Source organism: Enhydra lutris, unplaced genomic scaffold (assembly GCF_002288905.1).
Source record: "Enhydra lutris kenyoni isolate GAN:26980312 unplaced genomic scaffold, ASM228890v2 scaffoldscaffold89, whole genome shotgun sequence".
Lineage (NCBI taxonomy): Eukaryota > Metazoa > Chordata > Mammalia > Carnivora > Mustelidae > Enhydra > Enhydra lutris.
In genome coordinates, this window is record NW_019154173.1 from 71,855 (window position 1) to 88,012 (window position 16,158).

The window sequence follows — 16,158 nt, forward strand, 5'->3', positions numbered from 1 at the left end:
AAACAGACAAATAACAAATTATCTTTTTAAATGCATTGTTAAAGCAAACTTTACTAACAGAAATTTATAACATTAAAGTTCCAAAGCTTTTTCATAACCTCAAGTAGATAATTTTCTTAACTAACATGTATTGAAAGGCATCACCAATATCCAGTGCCACTCTAAGATTCAACTGGTTCATGTTACACATTGATAACTTGAAAACAGAATTATAAGTTTGGGGTGCAATTATCTTTCTTGAGAAGGTGGTCAAGTTCTAATTTTTCTGGTACCTTCTGCAGGTGCCTTATTAAGTTTTGTCTTTTAAATCTGAAAATAAAGAGACAAGTCATTAACCAAAAGACACCCAAAGAACCATAATGTGGAAGGCACTGTGGGGGACAGAAAGGGAATTCACAATCTACAAGGGAATAGAAAATGGACCATTTTGGTGAGGGACAACCCAGCAAACACAAAGAGTATCAATATTTTGAGGTCTTGTCCTACCTCAAAATCCAGTGTGAACACAAGTCTTCTTGAACTTGGAAAAGTGAGGGAGACTTAGATAATATCAATCTAATAACAGCAGAGAAAACATGAAATCTGATTGAAGACTACGGTTGAGAAAATGCAAGCAAGGCCCAACCACACCCCTCGCCCAGCACCACACTGGGCCCCGCTGTGCTACAGAGTTTCTCTCTATACCCACCTTGCTGTTTCCTTGACGGACAATAAAACAAAATTTGTCCTGCAGTTCTACAGATCCTTCCATTCCTTCAAGCAATTTGAAGACCCTTTCATATTCTGGAGATATATGGGGGGGGGGGAAGCCCTTCAATATCTCTAAAGTATGAAGAGGAGGTAGAACTCAATCTTGGTGTCTCAGCAATCACTCAAGAGCTAGAATGTTACAGAGTATGTGTGCTTTCCATGCATTCATTCAGACACCCGAACATATCCACCAACGGAACTCTAGTACACAATAAACGATTAAGAGATATAAAAGAATGACAACAAAAAACGTTTACTGGGACATTTCAGTCAAAATAAAGAGAAACTGTCCTAAAGTATGTGAAAACACAATTCTGGCGAAGGATTAGCTACAAGACCTCAGTTGAATCTAGTCTAAATCACAGAATGGGAAAGACTTCATGTAGTTTCACTGCTAAAAATTCTTATTGTACTTACTTTGTCCAAATCGTCGAATTTCCTCCTTTAATTGAAGTTTCATTTCAGCACTAATTTCCACTGGTATTGGCAGTTGATCTGGCACATCTCCCAACACAGACATTGCTTTGATCACGGGCTCATCTGCAGAGCGATAGCTGGGAATGATTCCTCCCACGAGTACATGACTACAAGCTTTGTGAATCAGCCCACCCTTGCAGACACTGGTTAAGTCATGACACAAAGAATCTAATTGTACCACCTCCTGCCATACTTACAAGCTCTGGAGATCAGATTTAGACCAGAAGCCGTCAGGTGGGGATCAACCACTTTCCCTCCCCTCCCCGTGGATACTGTGAATGACAGGTGCATCTGGAAACCTAACTGAATGTGGAGCTACGATGACATGCATTTCAACGACCTCACAGACACATCCATGTGCTCCACAGTCTCTAAATTTCCTTTTATAGCAGAAGAATATACCAGCTAGATGTATCAGTACTGAAAATTTGACCTCAGGAAAAATAATACAATAAAGAAGCCTCCTCTATTCTTGGCACGATGCATAAACACAGAACACACTTGGACAGTATAACCCATTAACATTCACAGAGCCCTGGGACACAGGATTCAATGTTCCCTTGATGCCCTCTACAAGGTGAAAAGCTGAACATGTCACTTGATGTCAGGATGCCTGATATTGGCACTCCATCACTAGAAATCCCAGTCAGTAAATGACCTTCTCCATCTGTCTTTTCTGTCTCAGGAGATAAATTTTTTTTCTACACCACGTCTGACACCTCTACTGCATTTACTCATCCTCCTTTGTGCCAGACATATGCCAAAAACTGGGAGATCAGAAGGGAGCCAGACAGCCAGAACAGATAAAGACAATCCCTGCCCTTATGGATCTTACATCTTCATGGGGAAGGCAGAACTTATGTGGAAAATAGGCAAGAGGATTAACACCATTTCATTTTCTGTTAAGAAGGAAGTCAGCAGTGATGTGACTGAGAGCAAGAAGGGAAGCCTTCCTGACCTCTCAGGAGGTGATCCCTAGGCAGAGCCGGGCACAGGAGACAGAGTTGGCCTGTACACATGCAGAGGAGGAGTTCCAGCTGCTGTGTGGGCCATGCAAGGCCCCTAGGAGGGGATGAGTTAGGGCCATGGAGCAAAGGACAGAGACAAAGAGAGCAAGGAGAACACGGAAAGAACAGGTGATGGCAGGAAAGGATGGCAGGTCCAAGTCATGCAAGGTGTGGGGACCAGTGTCAGGAGCTCAGACTCCGTTCTGAGTGCTTGGGGAGTTGATGATGGGTTTCAGGATATGCATGTAATGATCTGATTTCTATATGGACATGGTCACTCTGGGTGCACAGGAACAAATGGGCTACACAGGGTCAAATGGGAAAGCAGGACGCAAGCTCAGAAGCTACTGGAGCAGCCTGCTGAGTGACGAGGCGGTGTTGAATGCGGGAGAGTGTAACAGTGGGACTCAGGAATGATGACAGTGTCAAGAGGACAGAAAGAAGATCAGAAAGGAGAACAAAGGCAAATTCAATAAGGAGAAGGAACCAGTAGAGTCCAGAGTTTGGGAAGCCAGGAATGTCTCCACGAAGGACAGAGTGAACACGTGGTCCAGTGTGACTAAGAAATTAATGGCAGTCACACCCAAACCCAGTGACCTTGATTGGAACTGATCCTGAGGCATGGAGGAGCCAGAGGCAGGGCTATCCTGGGTCAGGTCAGGGAGGGGAGGGGAGGACAAGCATCCTCACCATCTTCCGAGGACATAGCTGAGTCCACAGGGTGGGATGCTCCCTCTCCTTCCTGTTCAACTTCCTGTTCCACTGACAGTGCCATGCTCGGCTGTCTCTTAGATGGAGGAGGACTCATAGGTTCTCCATGACGTTTCATTTGGTCTTCAGGCCCAATGGCAGACTCCTCTGCTTTATCACTCATCACTTCCTAAGGAGAATCAGGAAACAAGTTCCATTAATGACAAAAATGTAACCATGCCCAAACTGCATTCTACATTTGTATATACAACATGCATCTGCATCATTTATATGAATTTTCTCAGGGGCCAAGGTTAACCATGCCCACAAACACTCTGTATGGGAAAACGGAGGAAGTTAATATACCAGTGTAGCCCAAAGGCAAATATTGTACATGATGAATCAGACTTCTTTCAGCAGAGAGATAGTCCAAGTCCAAGGCAGTGGAGGAGTAGGAGACCTTAGTTTCATCAGGTCCCAGGAATAGAGCCAGTTAGCCATCAAATCATTCTGAACACCAGGAACTCAACCAGAGATCTAAGAAAATAATAGCTGCATCTCCTCAAAAAGAAAAGTGATGACTTTCTGCAAGGTAGGAGGTGTGGAGAAGTGAATCCCAGGCAATAATGAGAATATAAACTGTGGGGTGGGGTGAATGGGAGGTTCCATCATCTGGGACTGGGACTGGGACTGGCATCACCAGGGACTGGGAACTGATATAGCAGTGAAGCACAAAATCAGAACTCTTAGAAGTCTTCTCCAGTGGTGGAATGTCCCTACCTGAAAGATGCTCAGGTGGCAAAGTGAGGTGGAACCCTAGGTGGGACAGTGTGGTCTCAGGACTCCTTGGGTCCCAGGAAGACCAAGAGTGCTTGAGTGAAGAAGAGTTCCCAGGCATGAAAGCAAGGAATCAGGCTGCAATCAGCATGCCCAAGAGTGGGATCTCAGCTCACAGTTGCCATATCCTGCGAACCAGAGCACACAACAGGACCCTCCTCCATCCCCCTGGTAGGAATAGCATGGGTGCATGCTGCAGGATTCTGCAGGGTTTGGAGACTCAAAACAGGGTTGTGCCCCTGAGATAGAAATGCTCAGTCACAGCCTGGGTGAGCGTGGAGTGCAAACTGAGACCAGGAAGAAAAGTGAGGTTTGACGGCTTTTCCCTGAGGGCCACAGAGGAGTGGGGGCCCGAGCTCTCTCGGCTCTGGGGCTGGAGATTGGGACTGCCATTTTCATTCTCATCCTCTAAAGTGCTGCAGAAACCCTTCCGGACACAAAAGCCACAGAGAGCAAACCCAAGCAAATTACCTAACCTGGCTCCAACAAGGGCGGAGCAATTCCACCTGGGACAGACCCCTGAGAATCAGTGCAACAGGTCCCTCCCTCAGCAAGAACATCAGCTAAGACCAAGTTTTCTGATCACGGAGAAATGCAAAACTCCAGGGTTAGGGGAAAATAGGATATAGAATTCATGGGTTTTTCCCCACAATTCTTTAGTCTTTCAATTTTTTTTTCTCTTTCCTTCTTCAACTAATTTCTTATTTTATCAACTCTTTTTTAATCCTTTTTAATTTTGATGCTTACAGTTACATTCTACCCTTTCATTGTGTTTAATTTTATATATATATATATATGTATATATATATATATACACACACACACACAAGTTTTTCTTTTTTTAAAATTCTGGGAAGCAGTTTCTTCTAACAAACAGACCAAAATATACCCAGAATCTACTGTATGGCTCATTCTTTTCACCTGTCTAATCATATTCTCTCTTTTATTCCTTTTTCTTCCTCTTCTTTTTTGTTAAAGTTCTCTTTAGTTTTCATCTTCACAGTTACATTCTATGTATTTCAATGTATTGAATTTCACTGTTAAATATGTTTAAGGTTTTCTTCCTTTACAATTTTGAGATGTAGCTTCTTCTAAAAAAACAAGAAAAATCACTCAGGACATAGTGTATTGCTCTATCCTGTTCACCTGTCAGTTCATATTCTCTCTATTTTGTCTTTTCATCTTCATTTGTATAGTTACATTCTATCCTTTCATTATATTTACTTTCATTTTTGTACATATATAAGTTTTATTTTCTTTTTTTAAAAATATTTAATTTATTTATTTGATAGAGAGAGATCACAAGTAGGCAGAGAGGCAGGCAGACAGAGAGAGAGGAGGAGGAAGCAGGCTCCCTGCTGAGCAGAGAGCCCAATGTGGGGCTCAATCCCAGGACCCTGAGATCATGACCTGAGCCAAAGGCAGAGGCTTAACCCACTGAACCACCCAGGCGCCCCGAAATGGATGCACTTCAAGAGACCTATAAACTACCAAAACTGAAACAGGAAGAAATGGAAAACCCGAACAGACCCATCACCAGCAAGGAACTTGAAACAGTAATCAAAAATCACCCAACAAACAAGAGTCCAGGGCCAGGTGGCTTCCCAGGGGAATTCTACCAAAGATCCAAAGAAGAATTAATACCTATTGTTCTGAAGTTATTTCAAAATACAGAAATGGAAGGAAAACTTCCAAACTCTTTCTATGGGCTAGCATTACCTTGATCCCCAAAACAGACAAAGACCCCACCAAAAAGAATTACAAACCAATATCCCTAATGAACACAGATGCAAAAAAAGTCTCACCAAGATACTAGCCAATAGGATCCAACAGTACATTAAAAGGACTATTCACCACGACCAAGAGGGATTTATTCCTGGGCTGCAAGGATGGCTCAACATCCAGAAATCAGTCAATGTGATACTCTACATTAATAAAAAAGGGACAAGAACCATATGAGCCTCTCAACAGATGCAGAAAAAGCACTGGACAAGGTACAACATCCTTTCTTGATTAAAACTCTTCATACTGCAAGCATAGAGGGAACATACCTCAATAACACAAAAGCTATATTTGAAAAGCCCACTATGAATATCATTCTCAATGGGGAAAAACTGAGACTTTTACGCCTAAGGTCCTGGACATGGCAAGGATGTGTGATCTCACCACTGTGCTTCAAAATAGTACTAGAAGTCTAGCCTCAGCTTTCAGACAACAAAAAGAAATAAACGCATCTGAACAGGCAAAGAAGAAATCAAACTCTTACTCTTCACAGGTGACGTGATACTCTATGTGGAAAACCCAAAAGACTCCACCCCAAAATTGCTAGAACTCATACAAGAATTCAGCAAAGTGGAAGGATATAAAATCAATGCACAGAAATCAGCTGTATTCCTATACACTAACAATGAGACATGAGAAAGAGAAAAGAAGGAGTTGATCTCATTTATAATTGCCCCCCAAATCATGAGATACCTAGGAATATACCTAACCAAAGAGATAAAGAATATCTATGCAGAAAACTATAGAACACTCAAGAAAGAAATTGAGGAAGACACAAAGAAATGGATAAAACATTCCGTGCTCATGGATTGGAAGAATAAATATGTTAAAATGTCTGTGTTACCTGAGCAACCTATACATTCAATGCAATCTCTATCAAAATATCACTAAGTTTTTTCACAGAGCTGGAACCAATAATCCTAAAATCTATATGGAACCAGAAAAGACCCCGAATAGCCAAAAGAATGTCGAAAAGAAAACCTAGTAACCTCACAATTCCAGACTTCAAGCTCTATTAAAAGTCTGTAATCATCAAGACAGTATGATACCAGCTCAAAAACACACATAGGTCAATGGAACGGAATAGAGAACCCAGAAATGGACCCTCAACTCTATGGCCAACTAATCTTCAACAAAGCAGGAAAGAATATCCAATGGAAAAGAGACAGTCTCCTCAATAAATTGTGTTGGGAAAATTAGACAGCTACATGCAGAAGAATAAGAATGCACCATTTCCTTACATCATAAACAAAAATAGTCTCAAAATGGATGAAAGACCTAAATGTCTTTAGGATTTAGGTGGACAGGAATCCACCACAATCCTACAGGAGAACACAGACAGTAACAACTTAGATTTGGACCATTTGACAACATCTGACAAGGACATGAGAAGAAAAGAACATTACAGGCCTAGATTTCTTTCCTAAAAATAGATATAAAAATTCTAAACAGAAGATTAACAAACAAAAAACACAAAGAGACAAATAAGAGAGACTTCATGTCATGATGTTGTATATTCCATGAAGACAACATTGGGTTCAAATTTGAAAATCTTTGTATAGCATATTTAGAAAAAACAAGGAAAAATTCCATTATTAATTTTGTACAAGGGTACAAGTTCAAGAACTATTTATTCATGATTAAAAATCATCAGCAGGTTGGGGATGCCTGGGTGCCTCACTCATTTAAGAGTCTGCCTTCAGCTCAGGTCAGGTCCTAGGATGGAGCCCCAGATCAGGTTCCTTGTCCATTAGGGAGTCTGCTTTGCCCTCCTCCACTGCCACACCTCCTACTCATGTTCTCTCTTTCTCTCTCTCTCCTCCCCCTCACAAATAAATAAAATCTTGAAAAAATTATTAGCAGGTTAAAATAAAACCCAGTTTCTTTGACCTAGTAAAGAGTATTCACCCCAAAATATCCTATAGCAAATATTATACTTAATGGTGATATCCCAAACACTTTCTACCTACATTGGCCGCTAAGAGAAGGATGTCCACTATCTATTCAAGAATATATGGAATTCATCAGGTGTGCCACAGTGCCAGGAAACTATATTAAGTATAAATTTTGGAAGGGAGGAAGCCAAAATGTCACTCACAGATGGCATTTTTTTTGTACATAAAATATCCTAAAGGATATAAAACAATTAAAGTTAATAAAGGAACAATAGCCAAGTTACTGGATGTAGGACCAAGAACCAAAAAACACATCTATTTCTGTGGAATAACGAAAATATTTAGAAAAAGAAATTCAAAATACCATTGAAAAGAAGGTTAAGAACATCAAAACCCAGGGAGTAAACCTAACAAAAGGTGTGTTGGAGCACTCCACGTAAAACAGAATACCTCACCGAGATGATAAAGGCCTCAGTAATGGGGAGTTAGAAATTTTGCTTGGATTGCAAGACTCCTTATTAAGTCACCATTGTCATCTCGGCCCGGAATAATTATTGCATCATACTTAAAATGTAAATTATTTTTTTAATTTAAAATTTTAAAATCCCACCCTGTTAATATTGGGAATAATTCATGACCTGATACTAAAGAGTGTATGGATATCAAAGGGCCTAAAATAGCTGAGACGCTATTTAGGCAAAAGCACCAGGTTGGAAGACACACACGGCCAGACAGCAGACATAGAAGTCATGACAACTCTATGGGGTTGGAGCAAGTGTGGGCAGATACACCAGTGCGACAGGACAGGGAGTCTAGACATAACTCTGGAAACAGCAGGTGCTAGATTGCTGACACCGGGGCCTGCAAACCTTTGTGATCCATTCTGTAAGTCCTCCTGCTCCCTGCGGGGGACTGCACCTCTGCTCTGATTCCCTCCCTGTCCATACAACATGAATCTCCCATGAGTAGGAGAGCTAGAAGAAACTTAGGATATTTCCTTCATGGTTTTAAAAAGTAAAGCTTTTGAAAAGAATGAAAGTACTGACCATGAAGAATAGATTGATTGAGTAGACTAAATTAAGCTGAGACTTTCTGTTCATCAAAAAGGCACTATTAAGGGAGTGACATGGGGTGCCTGGGTGGCTCGGTCAGTTCAGCATCTGACTCTTAATTTTGGCTCAAGTCACGATCACAGTTTTGTGAGATCAAGCCCCATCTTAATCTCGTATTGGTGTGAAGACTGATAGTGATTCTCTCTCTCCCTCTCCCCCTAGCCCCCCCACCAACACACTTTTTCTTAAAGAGAGAGTGAGAGAGAGAGAGAGATTGACAAAACAAAAGAGATCAGCAGAAGACACACAAACTTATATATATAAATATATGTTGAACGACAAATCATTTTTAAAACTACAAATATCTCAATAAAATGTGGGTGAAGTTCCTAAAGGCTTTTCATAAAATACATACATGACTGGCCAATAAAGCACATTATTCAACACAAAATGCATGTAGACATAAGGAGAGCCCTCCCCCACACACCCAACATGGTGGTTGAGATTAAAGACTCACTATAGCAAGCATTCCTGAGTATAGAAGGCAACCAACAGGAACTCCCACCTTCTGGTTTAGGACTAAGGTAGCATCCAAAGACATGTCCCCTCACCAGCACTGAGAATTATACAAAGAACGTCCCTCAAAGAACTCAAGACACCACCAAGGACAGCCTCGTCTCCAACATGGCTGAGACAAGCTGCCCAGAAAATGCCTCCCCTGTGCTGAGATCAGAACCTACCCACGTCTCTCCACAGAGCTGAGGTAGATACCCCAGGAAGACACCACAACCGAGGGAGAGTCACCTCCAGGTCACAGAGTGAGCCCCAGGGAAAAGAATCCACACTCCCAGAGTTAAAATCCCGACCTTGTTCCAGGAGCCTGGAAGCAACTCACACAATGGCAGTAAAGTTGTGGTGCCTCTCACGTGGAACTTTCTAGAAATGTGCCTCCTGGGAGTTGCTGGAAATCTGCCCCCTGGGGGGTCTGGGTGTGGTGTGCAAAGAGAGCTGCCTGGCCAGAAGGTTGATCTATTATTACTGCCCCAAGGAGGTGAAAGGGCCAAGGGGTGTTCCTGGCCACACTGCCCTGCAGCAGCCCGACCCCCAAGCTGTGTAAGGTGCCGTTCCCGTTTCTGGAAAAGCCTCATGCGCCCCAGGAGCCTGCTGTGCCTGCTGTGCCTGCCCTGCCTGCTGCCCAGAATAGGGAAGCAAGTCGTCCCGGCCGCGTCTCAGGCGCCCCCTGGAGGCAGAACTCGGTCACACAGGCCACAGCAAAAAACATTTCTAGGAGCCAGAACTTTTTTTTTACATATCAGGTGAAAAGGTTCTTTTTGAAGCTGAGGTTGAATAAATAAAAAACTGGCCCCCTGTTTTAACATAAAAAGAGGAGGAACATTTGATGATCATAATTTCGAGGAAAAATTGAAAGAATTTGCTAAAAATTTGTCTACACAAATCTACATTGCCAGTTATTCTTGGGGCAGAAATATTTGAAGTACTTCTTGTACATAAAATGAAAGCAAGACAAGATGCTTACCGTCGCCCCTTCTATTCAACACTCCCTGCAGGGCTCCTGCCTGGCACCTTAAGATGGCAACAGGGCTGTGCCCACAGAGAGAGCTCTAGACTGTTCTGTGTTGGTCGAGTCCCAGGAGCGGTGCTTTTCAGGGAGTCACCACGCACGTCCACTAGTGACAAGTGTCTGGGAACAGAGATTTGTGGGGAGCTCCCATCAGTTTAGTCCCCTCCAGTGGCTGACGGGTCGCTGGTGTTCCGAGCTACTGTGGACGTGAGGTCCTTGGTTTCAAGGCCACCGCGGAGCTGAGGACAGGGCAGTAGGAATAGCGCTCCTCTCAACAGCCCAAAGCCCACTGTCCCCAGGGGGACGGAGCCATCTTTCCTGAGTGAACGCACTTCCGGTTGTTGCCAGGCTTGGGTTAATTTATGCACGGTTCTGCAACCCGTTAATTCGGCAGGAGTTGCCCGTGTTCGCCTTGCCCGTATGCGGGAGTGGATTCTCACAGGCCCCGCCGCCACTGACCCAGACATGCCTCCTCGTATAGGCTACATAGTGTACTAAGTATCACTCCAGTGTATCCGACCGTAAACTCTTTATACTGTTTCCCTTTTGGTTCTGGAAGGAAACTCGTATAGGCGGCGCCTCCATACTGTGAAAACTACCTGCAAAGGAGGCCTCCCATGGCCCCTCAAAGGCAGGGTTTGCGTATGAGGAAGAAAGGGTTCAGGAACATGGGCGAGGGGATCGCAGTCGCTCTCCACGCAGAACCCACGCAGCACCAGGGAGCAGCGGACCGGTTGTCTGCACGGCGTCGTAGCGCTGACCGAAAAGGGGCGGAAGGAGAACGACGGAGGCTCTCACTTTAGATGGGGTGACAAGCGCCTCAGTGAGGAAGCGCTATTTAAGGAGAGAGGGGAAGGGCGACAAGACTTGGGAAGCATAACTGAGGCAGCAGGAAGTCCAGCTGCAGAGACCCCCGAAGGCCTGGGGCTCCGGCTGCCAGTGCAGGGAAGCAGGAAGCTGGGGTGGCTGCAGCGCAGGGATGGGGAGACCTCCGGGAGTCCTGAGTGTGCTTGGACAGTTACACCTCTCTTTTCAACTTCCCCATCCATGATTGCCCTTGTCGGTCCTTCCTGGCTGAATAGTTTAAATGTTTGAAATCATTTTAACCGTTAAAAACATTTTTTAAATATTTTATTTGTCAAAGACAGAGAGAGCACAAACAGGGGTGAGGCAGGCAGAGGGAGAAGGAGGCTCCCCACTGAACAAAAAGCCGGATGCGGGACTCAACTCCAGGAAAATGGGATCCTAACCTGAACTGAAGGCAAAAGCTTAACTGACAGGGCCACCAAGGTGTCCCTGTTTCAAACAGTTTAAAGGGAAGTTCATACAGCCCTGACTGCATAAACAACTTTTTCTAGAAGGCTTATGTGCTCGTCTTGAGCCATGGAGGGAACCTAGCTGTACTTGGACATGAAAGGGGGATCTTGCCATGCACTTTATGAAACTTTATAAAACATAAGGTCACCAAATTGGATTCAAGGGGGCCAGTAGGGGGAGCACTGATGCGCTACCCCTGGTTATCCATTGCACATCCATAGGGGGAATTTACCATGCAAGTCCATACTACTTCAGCTGCTCCCTTACTATCCCAGCAGGAGGAAGAAAGAATTTCCTCCTCCCCCAGCAACAGCCCAGACAAAGTGGAACACTCACAGCTCAGCCAGTGAGAAGTGGCTATACTTTCAAATCCCAGTTTACTGCAGTGGACTTAATAACAGCTTTCCAAATGCCCATTCTCCTCTAATAAAAGAGACTTCTCCTTTGTTCTCTGAACCTGCTTATCGTTTTGCTGTAACTTGTTTACTCTGGATTGCCATTTTCTGTTTTCTTCAAATAAATGCATTTTGTTGGCACAATAACTGACAGTTTTATTTGTTTTAAGATTTTATTAATATGAGAAAGGGAGAGCATGAGCAGGGGGAGGATCAGAGGGCTAGGGAGTTGCAGACTCCCCATTGAGCATAGATCAAACTGGGCTTGATCCAAGGACCCTGAGATCATTACCAAAACCAAAGTCAGATGCTTAACCAACTGAGCCACCTCAGTGGCCCAACAGATTTATTTTTAAGGTTCACAACTTCTTCACTTGGGAAACAAAGTCCTGGCACTCGTTAGTCTGTAGATCTCAGTTTAGTAAGGAATCCATGTTCCCTTTTGTGAAGCAAGGGCACGGTGCTGTACCATTCTCAAGAGCACACGCTATGGCCTGAGGGACACTGGGAATCACTCTGGCGTCAGCTCCCAGCCAGCTGTTAGATGGAGAAAGGACTGGCTCTTTGCGGAGTCAGTGTCTTTAGGTGTTAAGTGGAAATTGTGACCTCTGCCTCATTAGGTGGCTGTGGGGTTGTGGTGAGAAGGATGGTAAGAAACCAAAGCCTACCCTGGCATGTCTGAGGTGCTTGGGAAAGGTTCTGCTCAGGCTTGGTGCTGCCTATAAGAGACAAGCATGGCCCAATACGTCAGAGAAGCTACAGGCTCTGGGCCAGAGAGAAGTACAGCATGGGCCATTCACTGGGGGCCAGTGATCTCATTTGGGTAGCATACAGACAGCAGACTCCCCTGTGGGCCAGGGATTTGCTGAGGGACCGAAGTTTAGCCCTGTCTGACTGGGTAGCCCTTCCTGAAAGTCCTCAGGGCTGAAGAGCTAGGGAGAGCCTGAGGCAGGTAAAAGCAAGACCCCCCTCTTCTGGGAGCTCCTGTCAGGGAGGGAGAGTGAGCAGAGAATGCCCCAGATCCAGAGTCAGATGACAAATAAGGACCAATGGCAGACTGTGAGCCAGGAGTAGCTGGAGGCTGTGAAGTCTGGGGGCAGCCCTGGAGCAGTGGAAAGAGCTTGGCTTCAAGCCAGCCCTGGTTCTGAGTGGCTGCTCCAGGTCCACCCATGAGCATATACTGCTCATGACCTGGGGTTATATGCCTAATCTTTCTGTGTTTCCACATCCCCTCCTACAAACCGAGGCCCCTGACAGCATCAACCTCCCAGACTGGTTGTGAGGGCCAAAAGTAATTCATTCGGTATTTGCTCTAAACCATCTAAGTGGCAGCTGCTTATCTAGGTGTGAAAGAACAGTGAACTGGACCCTCTTCCCATGCTTCTTCCATTCCAGTTGGGAGATAACACCAAACAATCAGAGGGACTCTAACATGATGTAAGTGCATTGAAAAATGTTGAAGTCAGGTGAAGAGAAGGAACACAAGTAGATGGTACTTTGAATTTGGTGGTCAAGGAAGGTCTCTCTGAAGAACAGTCATCTAACCTGAATCAGAGGAAAGGGCTTTGTATTGTGAAAGGCTCAGGTTTCTGCAGATTATCCTCTTTCTCAAGGTGAAAGCAAAAGACAAGACGTGAGTTTCAGTTAAATCTTTGTGGGGGTTCCAACTCATGCCTTTGGGTTTAGGCCTGAGTGTGATCTTTTCTTCCTGAATGTCTGAGCTGCTCTGGTGTCCAACAGGGAGACACCAACCTTATAGACTGTTCAATGAGTTCCAACTTTGCATAAGACCACTTCCTTATGAAGTTTCAAATCCATGAGACACACACATATGTACACACACACACACACACACACACATAAATATACTGATAGACTTTCTAGAGAACAAAGAACAAATATAAAGATGACTTCTGTGGAATTGTTCTGGGTTCTGGAATGCCTTCTTTAATCTGATTAGATTTAAAGCCATTAGTCTCCAGAAATCAGCATGGAGGTTCCTCAAGATGTTAAAAATAGATCTACCCCACAATTCAGAAATTGCACTATTAGGTATTTACCCAAAGGTTAGAAAAGTACATATTCTAAGGAGTAAATGCACCCTTATGTTTATAGTAGCATTATCAACAACAGCCAAACTATGGAGAATATCCAAATGTGCATTGACTGATAAGTGGATATAAGAAGTTCACTCTCTCTCTCTCTCTGTGTGTGTGTGTGTGTGTGTGTATGTGTGTGTGTACACACACACACATACAGTGTATACACACATACACACACACACTCACACACATATATATAATGGAATATTACTCAGCCATGAAAAAGAAAGAAATCTTCTCATTTGCAACAATTTGGACAGAGCTAGAGCATATTGTGTAAGCGAAATATGTCAGAGAAAGACAAATACCATATGATTTCACTTACATGTGCAATTTAGGAAACAAAGCAGATAAACATATGCAAGGGAAAAAAAGAGGAGTTGGGAGGCAAACCATAGAAGACTCTTAACAATAGAGAACAAACTGAGAGTTGATGGAGGGAAGTGGGTAGAGGACGGGGTAAATAGGTGATGGGGATTAAGGAGGGCACTTGTTGTGTTGAGCACTGGGTGTTGTATGTAAGTGATAAATCACTAAATCCTACTCCTGAAACCACTATCAAACTACAGGTTAGCAAAATAAGAATTTTAATAAAAATTTGGAACAAAAGCTTCCCTATGACCCTGCAATTGCACTACTGGGTATTTACCCCAAAGATACAGATGTAGTGAAAAGAAGGGCCATCTGTACCCCAATGTGTATAGCAGCAATGGCCACAGTCGCCAAACTGTGGAAAGAACCAAGATGCCCTTCAACGGACGAATGGATAAGAAGATGTGGTCCATATACACTATGGAGTATTATGCCTCCATCAGAAAGGATGAATACCCAACTTTTGTAGCAACATGGATGGGACTGGAAGATTATGCTGAGTGAAATAAGTCAAGCAGAGAGAGTCAATTATCATATGGTTTCACTTATTTGTGGAGCATAACAAATAGCATGGAGGACAAGGAGAGATGGAGAGGAGAAGGGAGTTGGGGGAAATTGGAAGGGGAGGTGAACCATGAGAGACTATGGACTCTGAAAAACAATCTGAGGCTTTTGAAGGGGCGGGGAGTGGGAGGTTGGGGGAACCAGGTGGTGGGTATTAGAGACGGCACGGATTGCATGGAGCACTGGGTGTGGTGCAAAAACAATGAATACTGTTATGCTGAAAAGAAATTTAAAAAAAAAAAAACAAGGAATACTGTTACGCTGAAAAGAAATTTTAAAAAGTTTAAAAAAAAAGAGGTGGAGGTAGATAATCAGATTATAAAAGGAAACATTTGGGAGCTGAAATGCAATACTTATAGTGCTATGATCTGAGAGAAAATGAACTAATAATACTCCTACAGTGTCCATTATTTGATTTCCTTTAAAAAATCCGAATCGTTTCTATTTTTAAATGTTACGAAAGACAACTGACAGAATGGGAGAAGATATTTGCAAATGACATATCAGATAAAGGGCTAGTGTCCAAAATCTATAAAGAACTTAGCAAACTCAACACCCAAAGAACAAATAATCCAATCAAGAAATGGGCAGAGGACATGAACAGACATTTCTGCAAAGAAGACATCCAGATGGCCAACAGACACATGAAAAAGTGCTCCACATCACTCGGCATCAGGGAAATACAAATCAAAACCACAATGAGATACCACCTCACACCAGTCAGAATGGCTAAAATTAACAAGTCAGGAAATGACAGATGCTGGCGAGGATGCGGAGAAAGGGGAACCCTCCTACACTGTTGGTGGGAATGCAAGCTGGTGCAACCACTCTGGAAAACAGCATGGAGGTTCCTCAAAATGTTGAAAATAGAACTACCCTATGACCCAGCAATTGCACTGCTGGCTATTTACCCTAAAGATACAAACGTAGTGATCCGAAGGGGCACGTGCACCCGAATGTTTATAGCAGCAATGTCTACAATAGCCAAACTATGGAAAGAACCTAGATGTCCATCAACAGACGAATGGATAAAGAAGATGTGGTATATATACACAATGGAATACTATGCAGCCATCAAAAGAAATGAAATCTTGCCATTTGCGACGACATGGATGGAACTAGAGGGTATCATGCTTAGCGAAATAAGTCAATCGGAGAAAGACAACTGTCATATGATCTCCCTGATATGAGGGAGAGGAGATGCAACATGGTGGGTTAAGGGGGTAGGAGAAGAGTAAATGAAACAAGATGGGATTGGGAGGGAGACAAACCATAAGTGACTCTTAATCTCACAAAACAAACTGAGGGTTGATGGGGGGAGGGAGGTTGGGAGAGG

At 43.6% G+C, this 16,158-nt stretch overlaps 1 protein-coding gene across 1 annotated transcript in view; it reads right to left on the minus strand.

Moving 5' to 3' along the window:
- Positions 1-209: 209 nt before the first annotated feature.
- Positions 210-16,158, minus strand: part of LOC111162138 (integrator complex subunit 6-like) — a 53,207-nt gene continuing 37,258 nt past the window's right edge. The window contains 5 exon segments of the mRNA XM_022526332.1: positions 210-309; positions 689-720; positions 722-783; positions 1,168-1,290; positions 2,925-3,114. Of these exon segments, the coding sequence (XP_022382040.1) occupies positions 210-309; positions 689-720; positions 722-783; positions 1,168-1,290; positions 2,925-3,114 (507 nt within the window).